The 23,854-nt window shown below is 43.3% G+C and overlaps 1 protein-coding gene across 1 annotated transcript; it reads right to left on the bottom strand.

Moving 5' to 3' along the window:
* Positions 1 to 1,267: 1,267 nt before the first annotated feature.
* Positions 1,268 to 14,308, bottom strand: LOC308133781 (soluble guanylate cyclase 88E-like; the record flags this gene model as incomplete). The annotated part of the gene is made up of 16 exons (XM_080501293.1): positions 1,268 to 1,637; positions 3,647 to 3,762; positions 3,905 to 3,994; positions 4,441 to 4,550; positions 6,459 to 6,615; positions 7,565 to 7,711; positions 7,939 to 8,085; positions 8,431 to 8,560; positions 9,019 to 9,139; positions 9,384 to 9,509; positions 10,613 to 10,757; positions 10,855 to 11,112; positions 12,140 to 12,231; positions 12,553 to 12,727; positions 13,684 to 13,816; positions 14,181 to 14,308. 16 exons carry the CDS (start codon positions 14,306 to 14,308, stop codon positions 1,268 to 1,270), a joined length of 2,445 nt encoding a protein of 814 aa, XP_080357419.1.
* Positions 14,309 to 23,854: the final 9,546 nt, after the last annotated feature.

Genomic DNA, 23,854 nt, shown 5'->3' with positions numbered 1-23,854 from the left:
CACTTCTATCTAAAACTTGAGTCAAATAACAGTACATATCATACATGACAAGATTTCACACAACACCTAATCTATTTTTAAAATGTGTTGTTTTTGCTGCAGCAGCAGACAGACTGACAACGATGTAGTTGGTATGCCAGGCCACAGGAGGGCACTGTTGTTTTTGTAATGAATCCACACAGGTAAGTGTGCAGAGATCAATACGCTATAAACGTGAACAAAATCGAGAGAACCCGACATTCGTATGGCCTTATTCTAGTTCATTCTTTACCACTGGTTTTTGGTGTCGACCGGGCCTCAGGAACATAATCTCATACAAGGAAGTGTAAAAATGTGTAAAGGTATGAGAATGAAAAAACGTAAGTCCTTAAAATGCACGCAAAAGTATTTTGTTATCTGTAACTGTCAAGTCAGAATCTTTTGGTTTTTTCAGGTTTTTTTATTTTTATTTTTTAGTGGAAAGTAAAATGACAATCATGGCTGTATGTACAGTTTTATATAAACACCATCATACAGTGCAACAAATATAGTTACATGTAGAAACTCTGTAAGGCCATGCTGTAAACATCTAGGCAACCAAATGTCTCCTGAATTTTAACAAGATTACAAACAGCTTCTCATGATGATGTCCGCTCTCAGTGAAATAAATGACATATCTGTTTATGTGGAGGCTTGTAGAAAAAACCCAAAACGAAACTAAACTGTAAAATGGCTTATGCTAATGTTCCTGTTTTCCCACAGCAGCTTGTATTTTGTCATTACACATTTAAATGTGACTCAATAACAGCAATAATTTGAGTCCACAGATGTGAAATAATAATAATAAGAAAAAGTCATTCTTCTTCATTATTAGCAGTATTTCAGTGTTTCTCTGATTTCCTCTGGGTGTGCCACGGATGTATAGAGGATGTTGCACTTCCTTATTTTTCAACCGCTAACATAAAGATTGTGAAAGCTGACACACCGAAACTTCAGTGCATCAGGTGGTAATGTATCTAAACTTCCTTTCCTCCTCTTTCTTTTCTTTGTCTTCGACAAGCTGCAGTGAACGGAGGCAATTGGTGAAACGACTGAACAACGGAGAGTGGAAATGCTTGAAAGTGACGTTCCAGCACACAGTGTCCACTAACTGTTTACCTGATTACAAGTGAAAATGTTTGAAAGCAGTTTTCAGGAGTTTATTTTTTTTTTGATTGATTAAACCTCAACGTTATTCTCAGAATCACACATGGACTTGTCTGGTAAGCTCACACAGGAAGGGCCCGGCTCACAGGATGGCGCAGGAGGCGCTGCGCATGGGCAGGTTGGTGGGCAGCTTGACGTACTGCTGTCTGAAGCTGTTTCTCTTGCTGCTGAGGAACGGACCCGGGTTTTCCAGCCCGTCGGCCGGCGACACCGACTCCGGATTTGCGTTTCCCTCGGGCACCTCCAGCTTGTTCCCCTTGTTGTTCTTAGTCTTTTTGGCTTTGTCCTTCTCCTGAGGCTCGATGGAGATGGTGGGGATCTCGTTGGCGGCCTCCGGCGTGGGCAGGGTGTCCGGGGGCAAGTCGCTGGGGCTCGGCTTCCCATCGGCCTGCTCCTCGCCGCCGGGGATGTGAAGGTTGGAGGCCATGCGTTTGGCGTTGGTGCTTGTGGAACTGGTGCAATTGTACATTCATAGTAAGTAAAAAAACAAACAAAAACAGTCACACTGATGATGATCAAAATAACTGGATTATTTATTTGGAGGACTGTAGTCTTTTGTTGTTTTGAGTTTGCAAATTAATGTATATTTGGAGCTATGCAATATAATTTCACACCTAAATCAATCCTTTGTATAATACCTTTTAATGGACTGAAGGATGTTTCATGTTCTTTGTTGTGCTGAGAAAATGGCCAGAAATGGCTAAACAGTTTAATACATGCTTAAAACATTTACTATGAGGCTTTCATATGATAAAGTATTTACATACCAAAACTGCAGGAAAGGCCGACTTAAGAGATCATCTGAAGGGTAAAACCTATTTAAATTAAAATGAGTATTACTTTTAAAGAAACTCGATTGTCACTAGCATTCAAACACGACTATTTCTGATGTGTGACTTGTGCATATATATTTATTTTAGATTTATGGTGTAAGTTTGTCATAATTTCTAAACGATGTGAAAAAAATCAAAATACCACTAAACGGATCGCTTATCTAGCAAAAGGGTTAAAATAGTCGGCTATTTTGAACATTGAGAAGAAGTTTGCCTGTTCTCCCTTTGCTTAGCAATTATTTTATTTCTGGGCATTGCAGCTTCTTCCCTTCCTTCCTTCCACCATTTGTTGGCGGGGATCCATGCACAGAATGGGTGGATGCAAAGTGTTCGGGCCTGACACCGGTCTGATTGAAGACCTGTTAAGATTAGCCACTGTGCGAACAGTCGTCTGCACATTAAATGTCCACCCCCTCCCGACACCAGCCGTCAGACGGCAGTCCGCCTCCCTACAGACGTCCTCAAACTGCAGCTTTAACAAAAAAAAAAAAGCCTTGTGTGAAGTGAAGAGACACATTTTTGGTATTTTTGTCTGTAAAATGTATACAAAGTAGGATGTATGAGAAACGACGCTGCTGCTCTACTGTAGTTATGTAAAACCACGTCAATCAAGCTTTTTACATTAACTCGGAACAAATAATGTTTGCTTTTCCACGACTTAGGCCTCGTTTACACAATGTTTGAGTGAAAATGGATTCTTTTTGCATTTTAGTTTCAGAGAAGTTTCACGTTTCCACGGCAGCAATTTAGAAACGATGTCCATTTACATGGAAACGGCTAAAAAAAAACCAACTGAAAATGATGAAGGAAGCATGTTGGGCCACTCGCGGGTGCTGTTGTTTTTCTGATTAAAACAACATACACATGGGCAGAGAACGATGCACTATAACTAATTTCAACAATTATGGGAGTACACAAATATTTGTAAGGACAGACGATGAAGTTGGTAGTTTTATAGTCGAGAGTCGACGTGATAACAATCTAAGTCTGGGGAGAATAAGGACTGGGAGTCATGACACTCTGGAGACAAACGTTATTTGCTACTGAGCAAGTGCAGTTTTGTTTTCCCTTGTTTCCACGGAGATGGAGTTGAAGTGTTTTCTAAACGTTCCATATTGGAGGCCATAATGTTAATTTCAGTGACGCCCAAAACGTCGTGTAAACGGGGCCTTAGTAGAAGGTAATGACTTCAGGGTGTGATGGAATATGTTTAGGTGTTATTGGGGATAAATTGTTAACCTACACAGTGCGCAAAGTGCATCGTCCTGTAGCATTATTTAAAATCTAATATAATGGTTGAAGATGGTTATTAAAGGCTTCGAATAATATCTGTTTAAATTACTATAAATTCTGCTTAATTTTGACTTTTTTTTGTACTTCCTTTTTACTCTAACCAACAACTTACAATTGTATTTTTTTGATTCAGAAAAAGAAAATTGGCCACCTTGTTGGTTATCTTGGGAGAAAACTTTTTTTTCCCCCCCAAAGGAGCAACCTAAGCCTCTTGAGCGATTCGTCTATCTCGCTGGCTGTCTGGTTGCAAAGGGCAATGAGCACATCCTCCACTGACTCCACGGGGGGCGCCGGAGGAGGAGTGATTCTTCTGGCCGGCCCGCCGCTCCACTCACCCATTAGAGCTCTTGTCCTCGTCTTTCTGCTCACTGCTGTAGCGCAACTCTGCTGGAGTCTTGAACGATAGATCTTGTTTTCCCTTCAGCCAGTAGGTCTTCATGTAGCCTTTTCCCTGAGAAACGGGAGCATGTTTCCGTGTTGCAGCAAGCGGAGTCATGTAAAGTTATTAATCCCCATCAGGACACGCGAGAAGAAATCGTAATTTGTAGAATGAGACAAATAAGGAGACCGTCGTGTCTTTGGCACCCGCTCACCTTCACAAAGATCTTCCCCCTCTCCTCGATGATGTAGGGCTCATGCTCCAGGTGGTCTTTAGTGGTCTGACTGATGTGTATCTGCATGCCCTGCTCAGACGGACGACGACATTAATCTGCAGCTAAAGCATTGAAACATGAGGCCATAAAAAAACATTTAGCTCATTGGACTCCAAGATGAGAGTTTAATGGAGAGAGCTTTCTCGCCGAATAGGAACGTATGACGAGGAAATTAATCCTATAAAAGCTGCTTCCCTTTTAATTTATGCTGTTTTCATCACAGTGCGCGCGGCACACAACACGGAGTCAGCTTCTCTCGCTGTAAGTAATGAAAAGCAAATGAAGTGATCGGCCTGTTGCATCAGCTAAAAAGCAACAACGCACTCCGGCTCCATTAAACACAAAATGGCTTTCTATTATAATCTACATGAATTTCACTGAGGGAAGACTGTGAAGATTGTTATTTGTCCTGTTGCCGCAGGTTATTTAGCGCTCTGTGCACGGTGGGAGGCCATTAACAATGTTGGCGTAGTCACCACTCCGTTGCTCTCCATCCTCGAGGCGGTGTTCACAGTGTCGCCAAACAGACAGTAGCGAGGCATTTTCAGGCCCACGACGCCGGCCACCACCATCCCCGAGTGAATTCCTTTCAGACGAGACACGGAGAACCAGTAATGAGGTGACGAACTCATGACGGGTTTTAATCAACGCACAAGAAAAGTTCCTCTTTTGTCATTTCTATTCAAAATTTCTCAAAACTGTGGAAACGATATGTAGAAAATAGGTCAAATACCCCGTTAAAATATCAACTGAAAGCGTTTTTGGGTTTTTGTACATTTTTGACAAAGAGTTTATAAGAAAACGGCAGCAACGCTGAAAACAAAGTACCGTATTTTCCACACTATAAGGCACACCAGATTATAAGTCACACCTACATTGATTGACATAATTTACAACATTGTTCATATATAAGGCGCACCGCATTATAAGGCGCATGCAATAGACCAGTGGTCAGCAACCTTTGTGGCTCATACCATTAGGTTACATTTTCCACTGATTCTAACACCCAGAGAGGTGCACACACTTTATTTTGATAGTCCTACCTGCAGCCTATGCCAGGACGACACTACACACAAAAACTTCTTCACTGCTGGTTGACAACTTACAACTACCGGTAATAAACTAAACTACATGAACTAAGCAACAAAAACACAACACAATTATTACCGACACCACAAACCAAATAGAACACCCAATAATTACATTTAAAACACCACAAACAGAAACTCCCATAATTCATTGCAGCTATTGGCTGCACTGAAGAGCTCAGGATGCAAGGCATGATGGGAATTCATGTTTTGTGTTGTTGGAGGTTATTGTGGGTTGTTGTTGGGCTTGGTGTTGTGTTGATTGTGTTTATGCTGTGTTTTTGTTCCCCAGTTTAGGGAGTAATTATTTCATTTAGTTTATTTTGGTTTGTTAGAATGTTGGTGTGCAACCATGAGTGATGAAGGTGTTGTGTGGAGTGTCGTCCGCTCTGAAGTTCTGGTTGCGAAGTAAGAGTTGTCAAAATAAAAGCTTCTGGTTGTTTAGCTGTCAAACAGCAGTCTCAAATAGAGCAATTCTTCCATATATAAGGCGCACTGGGTTATAAGGTGCACAGGCAGCTTTTGAGAAAATTTGAGGTCATTAGGTGTGCCTTATAGGTTGGAAAATACGGTAGTTGGCATCTCAGGCCACTAGTGGGTGCCGTTGGTCATTTTCATTATGACACCACACACACACTCATGCAGCAGGACATTCGTGTGGCCAGACGACCAAGTTGGATTGTTATCACGGCGACTGTCAAAATAAAAGGATCAAGTCCCAGGAGAGTAAGGACTGTGAGTCATGACACGATGGAGGAAACATTCTTGTTTTCGTTCATCATCTCGTACACGTGAGGAGCAAATGGTTAATATGACCATGGAGAACATGTGCAATAACGGCGTTTGAGAAACGTTGCATTTACATCAGTTTCCACAGAGATGGAGTTGGAGCATTTTTGAAAAGTTCCACCTTGGAGGCCGTTTTCAAAAACCTTATCTGTTTGACTCTCACGCTCTTGACCAGTGGTGTTTATAGAATAAATACATAGATGTTTAGAGATTCATCACTTACTGGGGTTGATGGACTCTATTGCCACACTGTGACATTTATGTTTTATGATATAAACATAACAACAACTCTTGTTTCCTTCAAAGTGGCATGTTTCAAAACAGCAACCCCTTGTGGCAAGCTCCTGTCTGTCTTCGCTTTACATCATACGGGTCCAATGCTCAAGAAAAACATTTTTCATTGTATCGCTTGGGATTTTTTTTTACTGACGGCAGAAGAGTGTTTGGCTCGATCAAAGGCTTTAACCTGAACTCTGTGAAGTGGCCGGTTCAAACCGCTGTTTTTTTATCCAGCTATGCAGCGCCGCCGAAACCCAAATCTCCATCTGAGCAGTGGAAAAACACTCAAAACATGGAAACAACACGGCTGTTTCCGTCACTCCACTACACGTTCTCACCAACTCTGATCTGGATGTTGTCCCCGGTGGACGGGTCCTTCAGGTGGTCGATGGAGCTCAGCATGTCCAGGGCCATGTCGCAGATATGATGCGCATGGAAGGTGGTTTTGTTGGGCACGCCGGCCACCACCATGTAGGCGTCCCGGATCGTCTCAACCTGCACAGAACAAACATTTCAACGTATTATTTGCATATCAAAATGTCTTGTTTTTAAAATATATTTCATCCCATATGCATTTATGATCTGCTCACACATGAGCGGTGGAAGGATTTACTGCAGCTGTGTTGCACATGCACCGTAGCTGCGTTTCAGGAAAGTTACATTTTCCAGAGACGAGTGTTTTCAAAAAGTTGTGTTTTCAGTGACCGTTGTCATGTGAACAGAAACCTGTTACGGTGGTATATTCCTTGAATTATTAATGTTCTTGTGCTTAGTGAGGAAATTCAGCAAGAATAAAATTAAACTACATTAAAAAAATCTGAAACACATTAAAAAAAAAATCTGGTTTCACTGGACTCTTTTAAAAAGTTGTTTAGTGACTTGGAGACAGACACTGTCTGCAGAGGTTTTGCATAATAGACTTAAGCAAATTCTTTCAATTTTTTTTATGTTTTCATATTTCCCTTATATGGTTTGTGCTTTATATGCCTGTTTTGTCTGAAACTTCAACGTCTGTCTTGTCCAGGACACTCTTGAAAAATACATTTTTAATCAAGATATTTTTTGGTGACATAAAGGTTAAATAATTTAATAAATAAATGTGATATTTCCCAGTTTATATCAATGGATGACATATATGTTTTTTCATACTGTGGACTTTATGCTGGTATTTTTTGCTATTCAGTTCTGGTTGTCTGCGTCATTTCATGCCTTGAAACACGGACTTCATTTAGTCAAATGAGGAAACTAACTTAGTTTTATCACTAAAATAAATGTCTTCTTTGTCAACCAATTTGGGAAAGCATATTTTACATCCCCATCCTTACAGAACAAATCAGAAATGTAAAGATAATCATTACTGAATATGTACTTGGAACTATATTAAAATTGCATGTCAAACACATCCGACAAAGTGAAACGCTACCCGGCGCCATCTCGGACCGACCTTGTAGACGTTGTGCTTTTCGCTGAGGGTGTCGAAGACGATGTAGATCTCGTTGAGCATGTCCACCACCTGCATGGGCGTGATGTGGATGCAGATCTCGTTGAATTTCACCACGTCGCTGAACAGGATGGTCACGTCCGGGAAGACCTGGCGAGCACAGAGCTCACCGGTCATTGTTCTGCAGGTGGCGTCATGACCTCTGTCCTTCAACATTGCTTTAGATGCAAGAAGTGCTCTGGTCATACTGTGCTATTAACTAAGATGGCACAAATTTACAAGTGTAAAGCAACCGTTGACCTCGATGTAGCACATCGCTGTTTTCACATTTTGTGGGCATTTTCTGTCCTTGTTTCCAAAAAGCGGTCTCTTTGTACCTGGCATGTTTCCAAAGCAGTGATTCCCTTCCTGAGGCGGTCGGCCACAGCTTTAGGGATCATGGCGTACAGCAAAGAGTCTCCCCTCTTCTTCTCTTCATCCAGCTTCTTAATAATTTCCTGCAGCTGAGCATATTTTTGTTGCTCCTGGAGGATCAGAAGCGGGACACATGAGTCTACAGTTACAGTCTCACCTCGGCTAAAGCTCAAAAAAATCCCTCTTTGCCTCCTCTAATCCTCCTAATCCACACCTCTCCTGCATGGCTGAAGTGGATTTAATGGGTGAAATCAATAGGCTGGCAGAAGCTTTCACCTGGACTCACCTGGTCAGGTTGCTTCATACTCCCTCAAAATAACTTCTGCAATACGTTAGGCGACACCTTTAAGGTCGTATAAACCACCTTCAAACTCTGTCGTGTGTAAATGTTTACATAAGCTGAACTCCGGGCTGCTTCGTCTCCGTGGACGGAGGAGTGGAGGCTTAATGTTCACCTGATCGAGGGCCAGCTGCAGCTCGGCCGACTGCTGAGTCCCGGCCAGAATCAGCTCTCTGCTGGAGTCGTGCAGGTTCAGGTCGTTCACGTAGACGCCCATTTTTATCATGTCCTCCACAGTCTCTATACTGCAACACACAGAATCACAGGTTTTCATCAGAATCTTGACACTGTATTCACTATTTTAAAGTCAGTCTTAATGATTATGGAGTGAGACGTCTGTTTTATTGAGGGCCAAAGTATAATAGCAGTCAGCAGAATTACATTTATCTGCTGTCCTTTGACAAAAAAATAACACTCATGTATTACAGCATTCCACAGCTTTGACAGCCTGAGGTGATTTCTTTTTTCTACTTGGAACACATTTTCTGCACTTTGTTATTTGTTTCAAATGTAGCTTTCCCATGCATTTCCAATACAGATGGATTGGGAGCGTTTTCAAAAAGTTGCGTTTTCCATTTTTGAAAACGCCGGATGAATAAAATGACATCAATGTTTTTCCTTGTTCTAATGGAGTATGGATCGGCCTTTAGACTCTCTGTAACGTGTCCTGACATCAACATCCGGCAGGAGGCTGTGATCTTACATCGGCGTCCCCAGGAAGATGAGCGAGTCCCACTGGGGGACGTACTTCATCTGGCCCTTCAGGTGCAGAGGCTTCTTCGGGGGCTCGCGCATATCCTCGAAGATGGTCTCGCTGCACTTCCCTGAAGAGCAGGAGACGTCTGAGGTTCTCTGACACAGTCGACAAGCTTTTGGGTTTCAATCGCATTTCATAAAATGATTGTTAAATATAGCCAGGAAGACATTGGTCATTTGACATTTATACTCAGTTCATATCCCAACATCTCAAAAAAGCTGCAAGGTATTTTTTCTCATTTTGTTAAAAAAAAAAACCCCAAAAAACTCTGTTCTTAATAAATGTTATTGGAAGTGCTTGAAGGTTCTGACCAGTGACAGTCTGGAAGGCCAGCAGTTCGATGTCCTCGCCTCCGGCGTTGGCAGAGCTGTTGTACTGGGTGAGGGCGCTGCTGTACTCTTGGTCCGTGCTCTTCATCTCCTCCGCTGGTTTTTGCTCTGCGGGGAGAGGATCCACATTAACACTGGAGGAGGAGATTAGATGACCCGATGAGCCGGAGGACGAGAGTTAAGAAGGGCACAAGGATGTGAAGTGGGCGCCGTGAATTTCAATCACGTATTCAGGAAGCAGCAGCGTAGCTCCGGACAACACGAGATTAGGATAGGAGGTTTGTAATTACATCCCATGCAATATGCTTCAAGTTATTTATTTCTAAAACTCTCGTGTATTCTCGAAAATTTCTGAAAAATACACCTGGGATAGTTTGCTTGGTGATGCACTGATACCACTTTTTTAAAGGTCGAGTACAAGAATGACTAACCTTCAGCCGATACAAAGTACTGTTACGAGTTCTTATTTAGTGTAATTTGTACTCAAAAGGTACACAAAGGCTATAGGTTGTCGTGAACCTCCTCCACACAGCTTCTGCGTCGGCGCTACGTCACTTCCAACAGCCTTGAAGGCTCCAGTAAGAGACTGTATATACAGTACGCCTAGCGCACTGCCTAGCGTCTATCTACGCAAAGCGCTACAAGTACTGTAGATGGTGGACCGAGCTCTGGTGACGCCACAGCTCACTGCTAACCACTCATAGGTTAATCATGTTTAGCATATAACACCCCAAAACTCTTAAGCATGTAGCATGGCTCAAGAGTAAAATGATTCACTGACCAGTTAAACTACTGAGCGACTTATCTTTTTCCTCCCTTTGATATTTTGCCAGAACCTGGTTTACGGTTTGTCTTACTTTTGTCATTCTCATTAATATTGAAGGATTTCCAAACCGTGGCCATCGCTCGTCCTCTTTGGCATACCTGACGCATCACGTCAAAATACTCGCCGGGTTGGCTCACAGATTTTTCTCGAGTACGAGTTCTGGTACCAGACACTGGTATCTGTATCGCGACATCTGCATCCTGAGAAAGCAGTGTTTTTTGAGGTGTAATGTTAAAGCTTGATTAAGTCATAAATATTTGATTTTGCTCTATCCACACACCTCTGGTGATTTGATTTCATGATCCCATCCATTTGAAATGAACCTGGTTTATACATTATGGATTTGATATGGGGAAACCAAAGATTGAAACGGGGAGCGCGGTACCCTTCTCCTCTTCCCTCTTTGCTTTCTCGTTCTCTTCCTTTTCCTCCGGCTCCTCCTTGCTCAGTTTGGGGATGTTGACCCTCTGCTTGCTCTCCACCACGGCTCTGGACACCAGCTCAAACACGTTGTTCAAATGGGTGTAGATCTGTAAACAGAGGAGGCATCGGCAGAGCAGTCAGCAAGGGCAAGTTTGAAGCTCTAGAAGCTGCCGTGTCCGTGCGGCTGCGTCCGTCCGGACTCACGTTGTCCCAGCTGAACTCCAGCATGGGCCTGACCAGAGTGAACTCTTCGTTGACCTTCTTTCCCTGGAGGTCGGAGAAGACCTCCTTGAGGCCGTCGCCGACGCGGTACATCGTCATGTCGCGGCGGAAGATGACGCTGAACGGGAACATGTCGAAGAAGATGCCTCGCTTCAGCGGCAGCTTTTCGTAGCTCGGCGCCGTCTTCTGCTGCGGCATGCGGTGCTTGAAGGCTGCGTTGTCGAAGTTCATCTTGTAAACCTGGAGCGGGAGACGGAGACCTCTGAATACAGGTTCTGATTGTTTTTATACATCTTTTAGTTTTGAATTTTATGATTTCAACTGTGACTGGGGCCAGTTTATGCCACATATTGCACTCGTATTTTGGTTGCCACGACAACGGTGCTCGGAGTCACTGAAAACACAACTTTTTGAAAATAACTCCAAGTTGGAACTTTTCGGGAAAAAACAACCCACCCTCCTTGGAAACTCGTGGAAACACAACTTTTTGAAAATGTTCCAACTCTGTTTCCATGCAAACGGGGGAAAAATGCCACTTTTCTGAAAGTCTGCTCAGTAGATGTACAATAAAACAATGTTTGCCGAAGCGTCATCCAACATAAAGGTCCCAGTCGGGTTAAAACTTACAACATTGTGGACTTTAAAAGATTTAACAATGCAGTCTGCAGAGGTTTCATATAATATTTATAAAGTATTTGTATTTCTAGTATAAATAAATCTATAAATATTTATAGTATGATACCAATAATATTGCTGGTCTGAAAAAAAATGCTAAATACCCCCCAAAAAAATCAAAAAAGACCAAGACTAAGGTGACTTGTTGAGAGTATTGATGAGTATTTTGGTGTGTTCAATGTTTTACTCTTTATTGAACAGATCTTAAGTGTTAATTCGAAGCACAGCCAAAGACCTGCATCAACATTCAGATGCAGAAGAAGCGCGAGGGTCTGAAATGAAATGCATTGACTTGTTTTTCTGGAACCACGGGGGCGATAGTGGTGGCAGCTTCTCCATCACACGAGTACAGGTACACAGGGTTGCATATTTCATATTTGTTCTCCTGAAAATTTGACTTTACCCAGAGCCCCATCCCAATAAACACTTATCGCCGTCCAATAAACACTTGCGCTCCGAGTGTAAACAAGATCTCTGCCTGTCATCTCCGCCGAGGTGATGGAATCATTTCAATGCTGATTGAGCCAAAGCGGGGGTCAAGGTGACCCGCTACGAGGCGGCAGGGACTCTCGATCAAAGTCTGAGTACGTACCACATACGTCATCTTCTCGGTTTCCTCCTTGGACAGGATTTCCACTTCGATATCTGTGTTGTAAAATTGCCTTCCCACTTGAGAGAGCTGCCCTGAAGGATCCAAGAACACACACACACTGGTCACAGAGGTCAATTTAGAGGAGGTTTGGTCAGAATGGGCTTGTGTAAGCATCATGAGCGATATATATAATGCTTCATTGGTCTTTTATTCTGTTTTACTGTGAGTGTGCCTGATAAGAGGAAGCTGCCCCAGCCGCTGTGTACACACAAGCAAATTACTTTTTCAATCCTTCATATCACACAGAAGTTGCATTCCCAATCTCCTTCAGGCTCTTTGAGATTTTATCCCGAAATTTCGAAGAGGGGCATCTGGCGTCTATCCCCCCCCCCCCCCCCCGGCCATCTTGTTACCTTTGACGAACTGCGTGAAGCCCTTGCGGGTGCTGCGGTAGTGCAGCGTGAGGCTGGTCTCACACTCCTCCTCCACGCAGAAGCTCGGTGGCTGCACTTTTGGGAAGGAGAAACGAAAGTACTCGTGCAGGTTGTCCAGCTCGTTGATGAAGTCGCGCACATTTCGTCCCAACACCTGCATGTGTGCGTGTGGAGGGGGAGTTGGAAGACAAATTTACTTCTATAGCAGCATCCTGACACGAGTTTACATGGGCATGCTAACTACATTGTTGTTACGGTGTAAACGCAAAATCTTCCTGAAACAAAAGTGCATAAATGATTCGTCTCCACTTGAAACTCCATATAAATGGGGCTTCGGTAAACCTCCTTCTGATGACCTCAGGAGTTCTGGATGATTCAAATTCTACAAGTAAATCAATGAGATTAGAAACAAAACCCCCCAAAAATAAACTGTTTCCAGTCCAGGAACAGTAGATGTTCATGTTTGATACAAATTCTCAAAAAGTAGAAACATGAAAATTAAGTAAAAACTGGATGTAATGTTAAAACTAAGATTTAGTTCAGTCTTGTATCTATACTGTATTGTTGATGAAGGTAGAGATGATCTTTTTGTACCATATTTATAATTATTGAAGGGAGCCTGTATCAATGGTTTGAAGAAAAGAGTTCAAATGATTTAAAGGGTAAATTATGTGTAATAGTGGAAGCAGAGGTGGACATGAGTCTTTGGCGCCCCCTGGTGGGGAATCACTGGTCTAAACGAGCAATGTGTAAGCAACTTTTTGTGACTATGAACACAGTCTTTAACATTCCATTGGGAAATAATGAAATCTGTTTTTACACCTTCAGTGTTCATTTTCAGCCTCAACAGTAATAATAGATTCTTTATATGCAGGAAGATTTTAGTTTTTTCTATGACTCTGGAAATGTTTGAAACGTTGTTTATCCATGGGGGATTTTATTTCAGCAAATATTCTGGAGGCAATGAAATTAACTTTTACTGTTCATTATATATAAACACCCAAATCAGTTTTATTCCCCGATGTGCCGGAGGAGGTTTTACAGATATAATAACTGTCGATATGAGAACATGTTCATGTGTTGAGGTGGCGAAGGAATGAATTGGGTCACCTTCAGGATTCGTTCATATCCGTAGTTTCCAATTCTTTTCACCATATAAACCCCGAAGGCGTACATGAGCTCATCGTGGGTCTTCCCCAGGACTTCGCCCGCCGCCTTCGCCAGCCGCAGGATCAGGTTGTCACTGCCGACGACAAAGAGAAGACTAGTGTGAACGCAAATTGGGGTTTAATACAGTGCAAAAAAAAAACCCAAAAAGCAACTACCTCGATATCCAATGAAATATTTAGAATCCTTTATATTCTAAACCCAATCATTGTAAATACCGGCCGTGCTGTGTTGGATATCTATGTCCTTGTGAGTATGTTGGATGAAAAGTCATAAACAATCCACTTCTGCCGCAGACTAAATATTTTGAATTCTTACTTCTTTTAAAAAAAAATTTAGGTCATATTTCTGAGAGCAGAAGCAAAATATGTATCTGTACACAAGGTTGCTCCATTAGGTGAGCTATGTGTTGTGTAAATGTTTCATTAAAGACATCGTACTTGTACATCTGATGCCTGACGAACTTGAGGTGCGGTATCTCCGCCCGGTTCTCGATCAGCCGCCACACATCCTCGCCGTAGGACTCGTTGATGTAATCGTTCACTGCTTCCAGATACAGCCCGTACATCTTCAGGGGGTTGGGGACCTCCAGACTGCTGCCTAATAAACTGCTCAGCTGAGAGGAGACCAGGTGGGGCGAGCGCGCGTCCAAAAATGCAGACTCTTATCCGATCTGTAGTTTGAAATATCACATGCCATAAATCTTCGAGAACACAACCTTCCAAGAGAGTGCAGGCTCCTGGCAAAGTCTTCTCATCAGATTAGAGCGGGCTAATCACAAGTTAGATGTGCAATTTGTATTCCATCCACACACAGCGAGGAACACGGATAAATATCTTTTTAACCTGTGTCGCACACAACCTCATAAATTTAAATATCCTCCCCAGACTCCAGCTTTAGACAGAGAGTAACGTCTTCTGTTTCTGCTGATTGGAGGGTTTTTTTGTTCTTGTTTTTTTTGCTCAGTGAAAATTCAAGCCGGAGGACGAACGAAGCTACTCAGAATGTGGTTAACGCCTCGGTTCCCTGCAATGAAACTCCACAATATTAGTCTCAAAGGTTAATGGAAGCGCACAAAGGTGTAAAGAGGAGTCTCCTTACCTGCGTTATCCCGGGCTCCGACTGTGCCAGCCGGCGCTGCAGCGTCGCTCCCCGCTGAGAGTTTCCACCTGCAGCTGACAGGTACGCTCTCCCCCTGACACTTGCTTGTCAGGTCAACAGGTGACCCGAGCTAAAATAGAAGCGCCAAGGCGTGTTTGTGGCAGGTAGCAAAGAGAAATGTTCTTCATACTTTTTACTGCAAATGTTCCAAGAGCTCGCATGCAGTTTTAGGAAGTCTGTGGCGGCTGTGTGTCTGGGATTCCCTCAGGCAAGAGGTTTAAATACACCACTGTTTCAAGTGATCAGGGTTTTGGGTTTTTTTTCACTTTTGTTTCAGAAAAGTACTTCAACGTTCTGAAAACGATGTCTGTTTACATGGCAGAAACACTAAAAATGATGTAGTTAGCATGCCAGGCCACCAGCTGGCACTGTTGTTCGTCTTTGTAATGAAATGACACACACACATGCTGCAGAGAAAAACAATGAGAATACAGGGATATTCATAGAAGAGCAAGTTTCACTGTTCTTAACGTGACTGTCAAAAAAACAAACAACTACCAAGTGCCAGGAGAATTTGGAGGGGAAGTCATGACACATTCTTATTGTCCATCTACTGAGCATGTGCAGAAGAGCGAGTTCCCAGTGCCATGATGTGGAGAAGCAGCTCTTCCACTGTCAAGCCCGGACGGAGCCCGAGTGTTTTCAGAAAGTTGTGTTTTCAGTGTCTCCAAGTATCACCGTCGTGTAAACGAACACACAAAACGCAACAGGGGTTTTTTGTGTGTGTTCACTTGAAATGTGTAGACCAGCCGTCGGCGTCTGTCCCGTGTAAACCGGAGTGCACAATGTGAGGCTCATTATCAGAAATTAGCTTGTACTCATTTGGAACTACTCATTAGGGCTGCCAGGTTTCTTGACTAATTACTTGAATTTGCATAATTGCAGTCAGGTGCAGGTTGAACCGACAGACATTCTGTAGAAAACGACATTGTGAAGGTTTTCACATCGTTTGTTGCTGTGTGAAATGAAGTTGAATGAATTTATTAAAAAAACACACAAAAAAAATATTATCAACCACACAATCATTGAAGGTCTGATAAACATATTTTTTAATGACTTGTATCCTGGTGACAGTTTTGACCTGCAGACTAAAAAAATAAATAAAACTAATTCATGATTGTAATCAAACCAGGCACTTTTGGAAAAAGCTTATTAAATGAGTAAAGAACTCTCAGATGGGTGAGATACACTTATGATTATCATTGAGTGTTTCCACTAGGGGGCACTGTTAGAACACCATTTGATTTGCTGCTGGTCTCTGCACTCTCCACAGGAGGAAATTAGATTAAAAGTTAAAAGAGAGAGAGAGAGAAAAAAAGTGGCTCTGGCCTTTTAGTGAGGCCAGACGGGGAAGATCAGGCATTCTGTCATTTCATGACATTTGTGGCCTTTTATATCTGCCCTGCTTGGAACTGTACACACCTGACTCAAAGCATTATTCTCCTTCACAAAAGACCCAGTGTTGTCATGAACAATGAAAAATTACTCAACTTTTCATTTATATATATATATATATATATGTGTGTGTGTGAATTAAAATCCTGACCCGGAAGGTGAGAGGGATAACAGCTATCATGTGGAGGTTTAATTAAGAAAACAGTATTAGGCTTCTTCATGCAGCCGCTGCTTCCCACTCGGCCACCAAAGAGGTGCCGACAGCTAACCTGTACTTCTTCCTCAGAGCGATAATGAGACACTCGCTGTTCCATTTCTTCAACCCCCCCCCCCCCCCCCACACACACACACACCTCCAACCTCCATCCTCCAAGCCTTCCCCTCTTTTTTTTCTTTGCCTGCCTGTAATGGCCGTGAGTGTGACTTTGCCACATGGTGGCCTGGGAGGTCTGCTGCCGCCTCTTAGCCGGTGGGAACAGAGGGAGATAACAATGTGCTGATGGTGCCAACCACAACTCCACACAGATGCTGTGGGCGCTTTCATTAAAGATGACATGACTCATTTTCTTCTGCTCCGCCAATATTACACCCTGCCTTCCTGCCTTCCTTCCCCACAAAGAGAGAGGTGTTGCGGCTTCAAAAAGGTGTCCATTCATGTCATTTTTCAAACGCTAACAGGGAGCCAAGGAAAAAAAAAAAAAAACCCTCCCTCCCATTGTTTGATATGAACAACACGAGCGCACACACCTACTACACACTATAACAAGTGGCCGCACGGCCCGCTTCGTTCCCCCGCCACACGTACAGGTGGTATCGCTTTCCTTTCCAACCCATATACGGTTCCTTTCTGTCCTTGCTTGTTATCTGTCGGAGGAGTTATCGGGCTCAGCCAGCCTAACGTAGGGATGATCCGATCTCTGGGGAGAATCAGGGTCACCGCGGGAAGCCATGCAAAGTCGGGGCTCATTCAGCCTCGGCAGCCCGCATCATTTTTTGTGATCCTGTCAAAGCATAAAAACACCAGTGTTTACATGTTTCCGGGTGACATGTCGCACAGGTAAACATCCAATTTTTTGTTCAAATGTGCATGATGTTCAGAAATACCTCGAAGTGTCTCGAGCGCCGCGGGATCCTGTGACATGTCAGCACCTTAAGACCACGCTCCCGTGAACGACGGCTGCGTGTGTGTCAGGAAATGCCCCAGTTTTCATTTCCGCGCTTATATTAACACATTAAAGCGGCGAGTGGCGCGCCAGGCACCGCTCCTGCCATGCAGCAGCTGCATCTGATCCAGGATTCAAGTCTATTTTTCCACGTTTCTCAACACTCTCGAGTGAAATCCAGAGAAAAGACCCGTTGTTGAATGCCGTACTGACGCCCTACCTGCAGGACCGCATAGCAGACGCCATCCATCACGGTTTCAGTGTTGTAGTCATGAAAACGTTCAAATTTTTGTATGGACTGCATTGGATTCAAATGGCCACACTTCTCCCCTCCTTGTGAATCAAAATTCTTGTGCTGTTTTATTTTATCTCAGTAATTTTTAAAGATTATGGACATGACTCCATGTCCATAATGTTGTCTGTGTGTCATTTCATTACAAAAACAAACAAACATGCCACCTTCGTTTTCACAGTTTTTGCTGTGACCATGTCGACGTTAAACTTTTCTGAAACGAAAACACAAAAAAACTTGAAACGTTGCAGTGCAAATGATGCCATAGACAATAATCAGCTGCTAGCATTCCTAATTTATCAACACATGAGTGTGGAGTTACTGCAGAGTAATACTTTATCATGAGTCATTTTGAAATTTACATCACGTAAAAGCTTTATATTCCCGGTACGGAGAGACAGTTTAGCGTTGACGTAAAGAGAGAAACCTGCGATGAGGTGTTGAAGGGTGTGTGAATACAGTCATTGATGGAAGCATGAGCACATTGAGGCGCCGTCACTGTGGGTCCCTGATCAAAAACTTTAACCTTCACCTGCTCAGACTGTGTCAGAAAAGACATCCCAAATCACTGGATCCACTTCGGTGACCTAGAAGTGAGTCAGACCGCATTATTATTGCACCATAAACACCTGTTTGTTTACAACCAGCAGCCCCTTCAAAATGAAAGTGTGCACCTGATAACTGTCGTGGGGACCCTAACTACACTAAAGCTAAGGGATATGAAGCAAAATGGATATCTCTTCCTCCGTGGAGGAGCTGTAACTGCTATTACTCGGTGGTTGTGTGCCTGATGGGAGTCTATCTGTAATCCTCGCTCTCCTATCTTTCAATACGCTCGCTCAGCACCGACCTCTCTATCCCTCCCACCAACTGCAGGAGAATATGCCACATTTCTCTTGCAAAAAAAAAAAAAAAAAAAGAAATCCCATGGTGCCTTCCTCTTATTGGTTTTCCTGTAGACACAGCGGGAGCGGGGCGGCTATAATGCTACGCTAGCTGAATGCTAACAATGCTGGGGCTTCTTATTGTGGTTTTATGCAGCAGCGGAGGGCCTCTATTGCTGTATTTATAGCTCCTCAGTGAAATCTTCCCCCTCGCTCCTCTCCTCCCTCCCTCGCTCTCGCTCTCTCTCTCTCTCTCTGCTTCTTTTTAGTTTCACCTGTCAGCATCTCTATCTTTCCCCCGGTATCCTTTACTCCACCTGCTCGCTTTATACTTCTCTGCTTTAGATCTCGATTAACTCCCTCCAGCCTCGTTTTTTTTTTTTTTAATGCAGCATTTTGGCAACATCAGTCCAGATTATTGCCGTGGCTCATCACACGCCTGCACAGCTGTATCCTCCCTCCTCTGTCTCTCTGCACATTAGCCTAATTGAATCTTCCATCGCCGTTTCCAAGCGTCTGATGCTGAGATGTGTGGCGTTCTCGCCGGTTCCGTGCGGCACGGTGCGATGAAGCTAATAACACCTGACCGTACACCGCTCACATGCACCTTTTTCTCTTGACAGGCCCTTTAAACTGAAATACGGTGCTCATTTAGCTCTTAAAATAGTGTCAAATGCTAACAAAGCCATATCTAAAAGTAAGAGATAGAAGTAGAGAAAGGTGTGTGTGTGTGTGTGTGTGTGTGTGTGTGTGTGTGTGTGTGTGTGTGTGTGTGTGTGTGTGTGTGTGTGTGTGTGTGTGTGTGTGTGTGTGTGTGTGTGTGTGTGTGTGTGTGTGTGTGTGTGTGTGTGTGTGTGTGAGTGAGTGTGTTTGGGGGCATGGATGTGGAGGGATGTGGGGAGTTTGCATGCTGTTAGGAAAAGAAAGGAAATTCAGAGTTCCACAGTCTGCATATAAATATTCTATTAACTTCAGCCGGCTCCATAACGGCACAGCAGTGCGGTTATGCATTCAGTGCCTGGAATCTGAAATGAAATTATTGTGGAGGTGTAGGTGGAGAAGAGAGGCGGCGGTGGTGAAATAGCCGTTTCCTTTCTTCCAATTTTCTCCTCTCTCCCTCTTTCACCCTCTCGCCTTATCACGGGTGACACTAATCCAATTTCAGCTCAGCTTGTGACGGCTCCAACGTGGTTTTGTGTACCGATTCTGCCCCCACCTGCCCGACCCCCCCCCCCCCCCCCCCACACACACACACACACACACCCCCCCACCCGTCATATGCACTGATGCAGTCGTACACTTTGAGAGGTCACGTATTCCAGCACATGCCGACACATACGCATGTTGGTAAACACAAAGAGATTGCAATTTTTTTTTTTTTTCTTTCAATCACTCAGTCTGTCATTTATCAGACGCCCGGTTGTTAAATAATACAAAAGCTGCTCGGTCTGCAGTTTTTGTATTCAGTAGTCATCTGGTCAGCAGTTATGTAAAGATTCAGTCTGAATTACCCTTCTGGGTTATTCTCCCTGCGAAGGCTTGAAGATCTGGAGAACAGCCTCGGCACGTCGGCGTTGACTTGAATTTCTTTTCGTCAGAACTTTAAAAGACTGTATAAGTCAGGAAGAGCATATCTTCCCACAAATAATGACTCTGCTACTCTCACCATTCCACAGGCTTCATGGCATATTGAAGAACTCAGTATTTTAACCCCATTATTATACTTCAATAAAACAAAAAAACTCGAGGTTCAATAACGGCTGAAAGTTTGAATAATTGTTAAAGGGAATCCGGAGTTGATCTGTTTCTAAAGTCAGGGATTACTCTCACCTCTAAGAGTATTCCGTGGCTCCGGTCGTCTCTCAATCACAATGTTGCAGGCTTGATTCCCCACCTCTGCGTGTTGACATGTTGACGTGTCCTTGAGCAAGACACTGAACCGCAAACTGCTGGATGGACTGAGCGCCTTGCAAGTCTCCATTTGTGTGTGTGTGGGTGGGTGGATGTGACGGTGTAAAGTGCTTTGGGGGCCTCCTTAAGTGGTGGAAAAATCATCCATTTTTACCATTTTGTTTTTTAGTTTAAGCTGACAATGGCCACAGTTGTATTTTTGCACCATTCCTGTACCTGCTCTTGTGCCTTAAAGCAAACCAAACATTCCAACCAGGTATTGCTAGACGACTTTGATTGTCTTTGTAAAGCCATTTTGTGCGCATTTCTCTTTTCTTTTTTTTTCTTCCTGTTTTCATACTGCCAGCAGAACACATGGCAGCATTGCCTCAGTCTCTCGGGGCCACTGTTGGTGGAGAAATTAGTCTCTTTGCGGCATCTATGATGGATTTCACCCTGTTTGATTATTGGATCTCTGTGCAGAATTGTGAGATTAGAAATAAGCCCGTGGCTCTTTGATTCCGAGTGGCTGACACCAAAGCCCGACTGTTGCCAACGATGGTTTAGAAATGGCATTGTAGTGGTTTGAATGAGAGAAAAAGCATAATCCTGCAACAAAACTGACCAGAAATGGAAGCTAGTAGGAGTTCACTTTAAAAGTACAACTTAAATGGAACGTTGGTGATATTTCATTATTGCTTTTAAAGTACTCTAACGCGGCGTAAAGTACTCTGTCCTGGAATCCATAATCTATTATAACCTTTTGGAATTCATCCAAAGGGTTAAAATAGAAATTATCTATGAATCACACATGACTGAGAAATGTAGTACTTAAAAAAAGAAATGCAAAACAACCAAATCTTTTGGAAAATAAACAAACTGTTGATTAATTGGAAAATACATCATGTACTTAGTTCAGAGATTTGCTGTGATTTTAACTGCTTCAGAAAAAGGAGACTCTCCATTAATCTTTGTGCAAAAAACCCCACAATTTCACAGGTTTTGTATCAACAAATTTAAAGTTGCCAAAAAGCATTTTTTTTCTTCTTCCAAGTAATAAAAAGACAGTTTGGATTTTTTATGGTCGAGCCGTTTGAAGCATTTATGGACAGTAGATGGAGGTCACCACGACCTTGGGGGGGAGGAAGCAGGAAGCTGTGGACACAATGGCGAGCATTCTGCAGTGATGGGTCTCTGCAACAAAGCATATTTTAGCCACCTAAAAGAAAACCCACTTTAAAAATCAATAGCAGTTCAAATGTACACTGTAATTAGGATATTGCCACGGTTTTATCTCGCCCACAGACGGCTCTTTCTGAAGAGAAACTGTATTGTTAGAACTTTTAGTTCAAGGCCACCAGACGCCATTGACAAAAATCGGCATTAACAGCTGGCAGGACACTGCAGCTGCGGGAAAACCACTTAACTTGATTGGCTACTTTGTGACTTTGGTGTCACAAACAACGAGGTGTGGCGGGGATTAAATCTAACGGTAAATAGCAACAACTGAACCCACGGAGGCAGCAGTGGACCGGCAACTTGTAAATGCGGCGTTTGCGTCGGAGGGATTTGACGGCTTTGATCAGTCACAGCAGGCTGCAGCTAATCCCAGCTGGCTGTGGACGGGAGGCAGGATAACATCATGGACAGGTCGCCAAGTGCACCAGGGAGGCAGATAATCACACATGATCAATGTAACAATCCCAGATTTGGATTGCGAGGATGGTGAATGGATTTCACTTATGTGGCGCTTTTTCCACCGCTTGAGCTTTTCCCAAATCGCTTTTCACACACACACGCACGCACGCACGCACGCACGCACGCACGCACGCACGCACGCACGCACACACACACACACACACACACACACACACACTCCATCCATTGGGAGCTGTTTGGGGTTCAGTGTCTTCCTCAAGGACACTTTGACATGTTGGCAGGCGGAGATTGGGAATCGAACCGGCATCCTTTCGAATCAAGATACGACCGCCCTGTTGACATGGCAACGATTTCAAGTTTACACTACAATGCTGGTCGAGCCACTGAACACACAACTCTTTAAAAATAGCTCCCAAGGTGGAACTTTTCGAAAATGCTCAAAATCCATTGATGTGTAAACGGGAAAACCGACTCTTTCTGGAATTGCTTGGGCTCAGTTTGGTTTTATTTTTTATTTTTATATACTTCTTTATTTCATTAAAAAGTAAAAATAAGAACGTTTTATTTGACAGTCACCGTAATAACAATTCTGTGATAACGATCCTTACAAATGTCCATGGACTCGCCATTGTTTATCTTTGTAACGTATTTTTTCTCTGCGTGTGTGCGTGGTTTCATTACAAAAACACACTGCACCAACTCATAGCCTGGCATGCTCAGCGTTTCCATGGAAACTGACCTCGTTTTCAAAACGTCATCGTGTAAACGTGACGCTTTTTCTGAGATGAAAATGCAAAAACAATGTGTTTTTCACTTGAAATGTCATGAGAATGGGCGGGAAAGTTAAACCAGAGAAAAGAAAACCTCCTTGCAAAAGGAAAACATGCAAACTTCAGAGAGATAGCAGGTCTGGTGTTTCGTCGTCGTCGACGTTGAATCCTGGATTCAACGTCGTTACCTGTTGGCTCTGATCAACTGCTCGCAATATCTCTTCCTACTCAACCACTCAACCTCATTCAACCCCACTTCAAATATCTGAACTATCGCTTTAAATCATCCCGGACCGGGCCTGCAACAGACGAAGCAGCTCTGTGTTGATTTCACACCTTGATTGTGTTTTTGACAAGATTGATTGTCGTCGCCATGGAGGTGAAGTGAGGACGCGGCGGCTTGGAGGTGCGGGTCGGGTTGACGGATTTCATAATAGATAAATGGATGGTGATAATGGCTATCAGTACTTAATTCATTTGCTCTTTTTATCTGTTTTCTGTCTGTGGGCTTTGACATTAACGGGCGTTTTATACGTAATTTACTGATCAGCCATCTGCCCACACTGAGTTTTATGGGCCAAACAGCCCTCGCTGGACCCAATGAAACAAAAAGCACATAATTGTGGACTTTGTTAGCGACACTGGCAGCAATCTTGTTTTGATTTCCTGCTCGAATCAGGACGCAACTTCGCATATAATCTGATGAATGGCTTTCATTTGGCATATTGTATATTAGGATTCCTATAAATATTTTCAAACTCTATTTTTTTATTTTTTTTATTTCCCAGCAAAAAAGGCAGCAGACCCAGTTGCAGCCATGAAAGTCTCTCTGCTTCTGTGAAGTGGTAGGCAAAGCGTGTGCGCTCGGAGAGGCTTTGTGAAGTGAAGCAAAAGTTTCAC

The sequence above is a fragment of the Blennius ocellaris genome (assembly GCF_963422515.1).
Source record: "Blennius ocellaris genome assembly, chromosome: 8".
In the NCBI taxonomy this organism is placed as follows: Eukaryota; Metazoa; Chordata; class Actinopteri; order Blenniiformes; family Blenniidae; genus Blennius; species Blennius ocellaris.
Note: the sequence above shows the minus strand (reverse complement) of the source record. Positions and strands in the feature narration are given on the sequence as shown.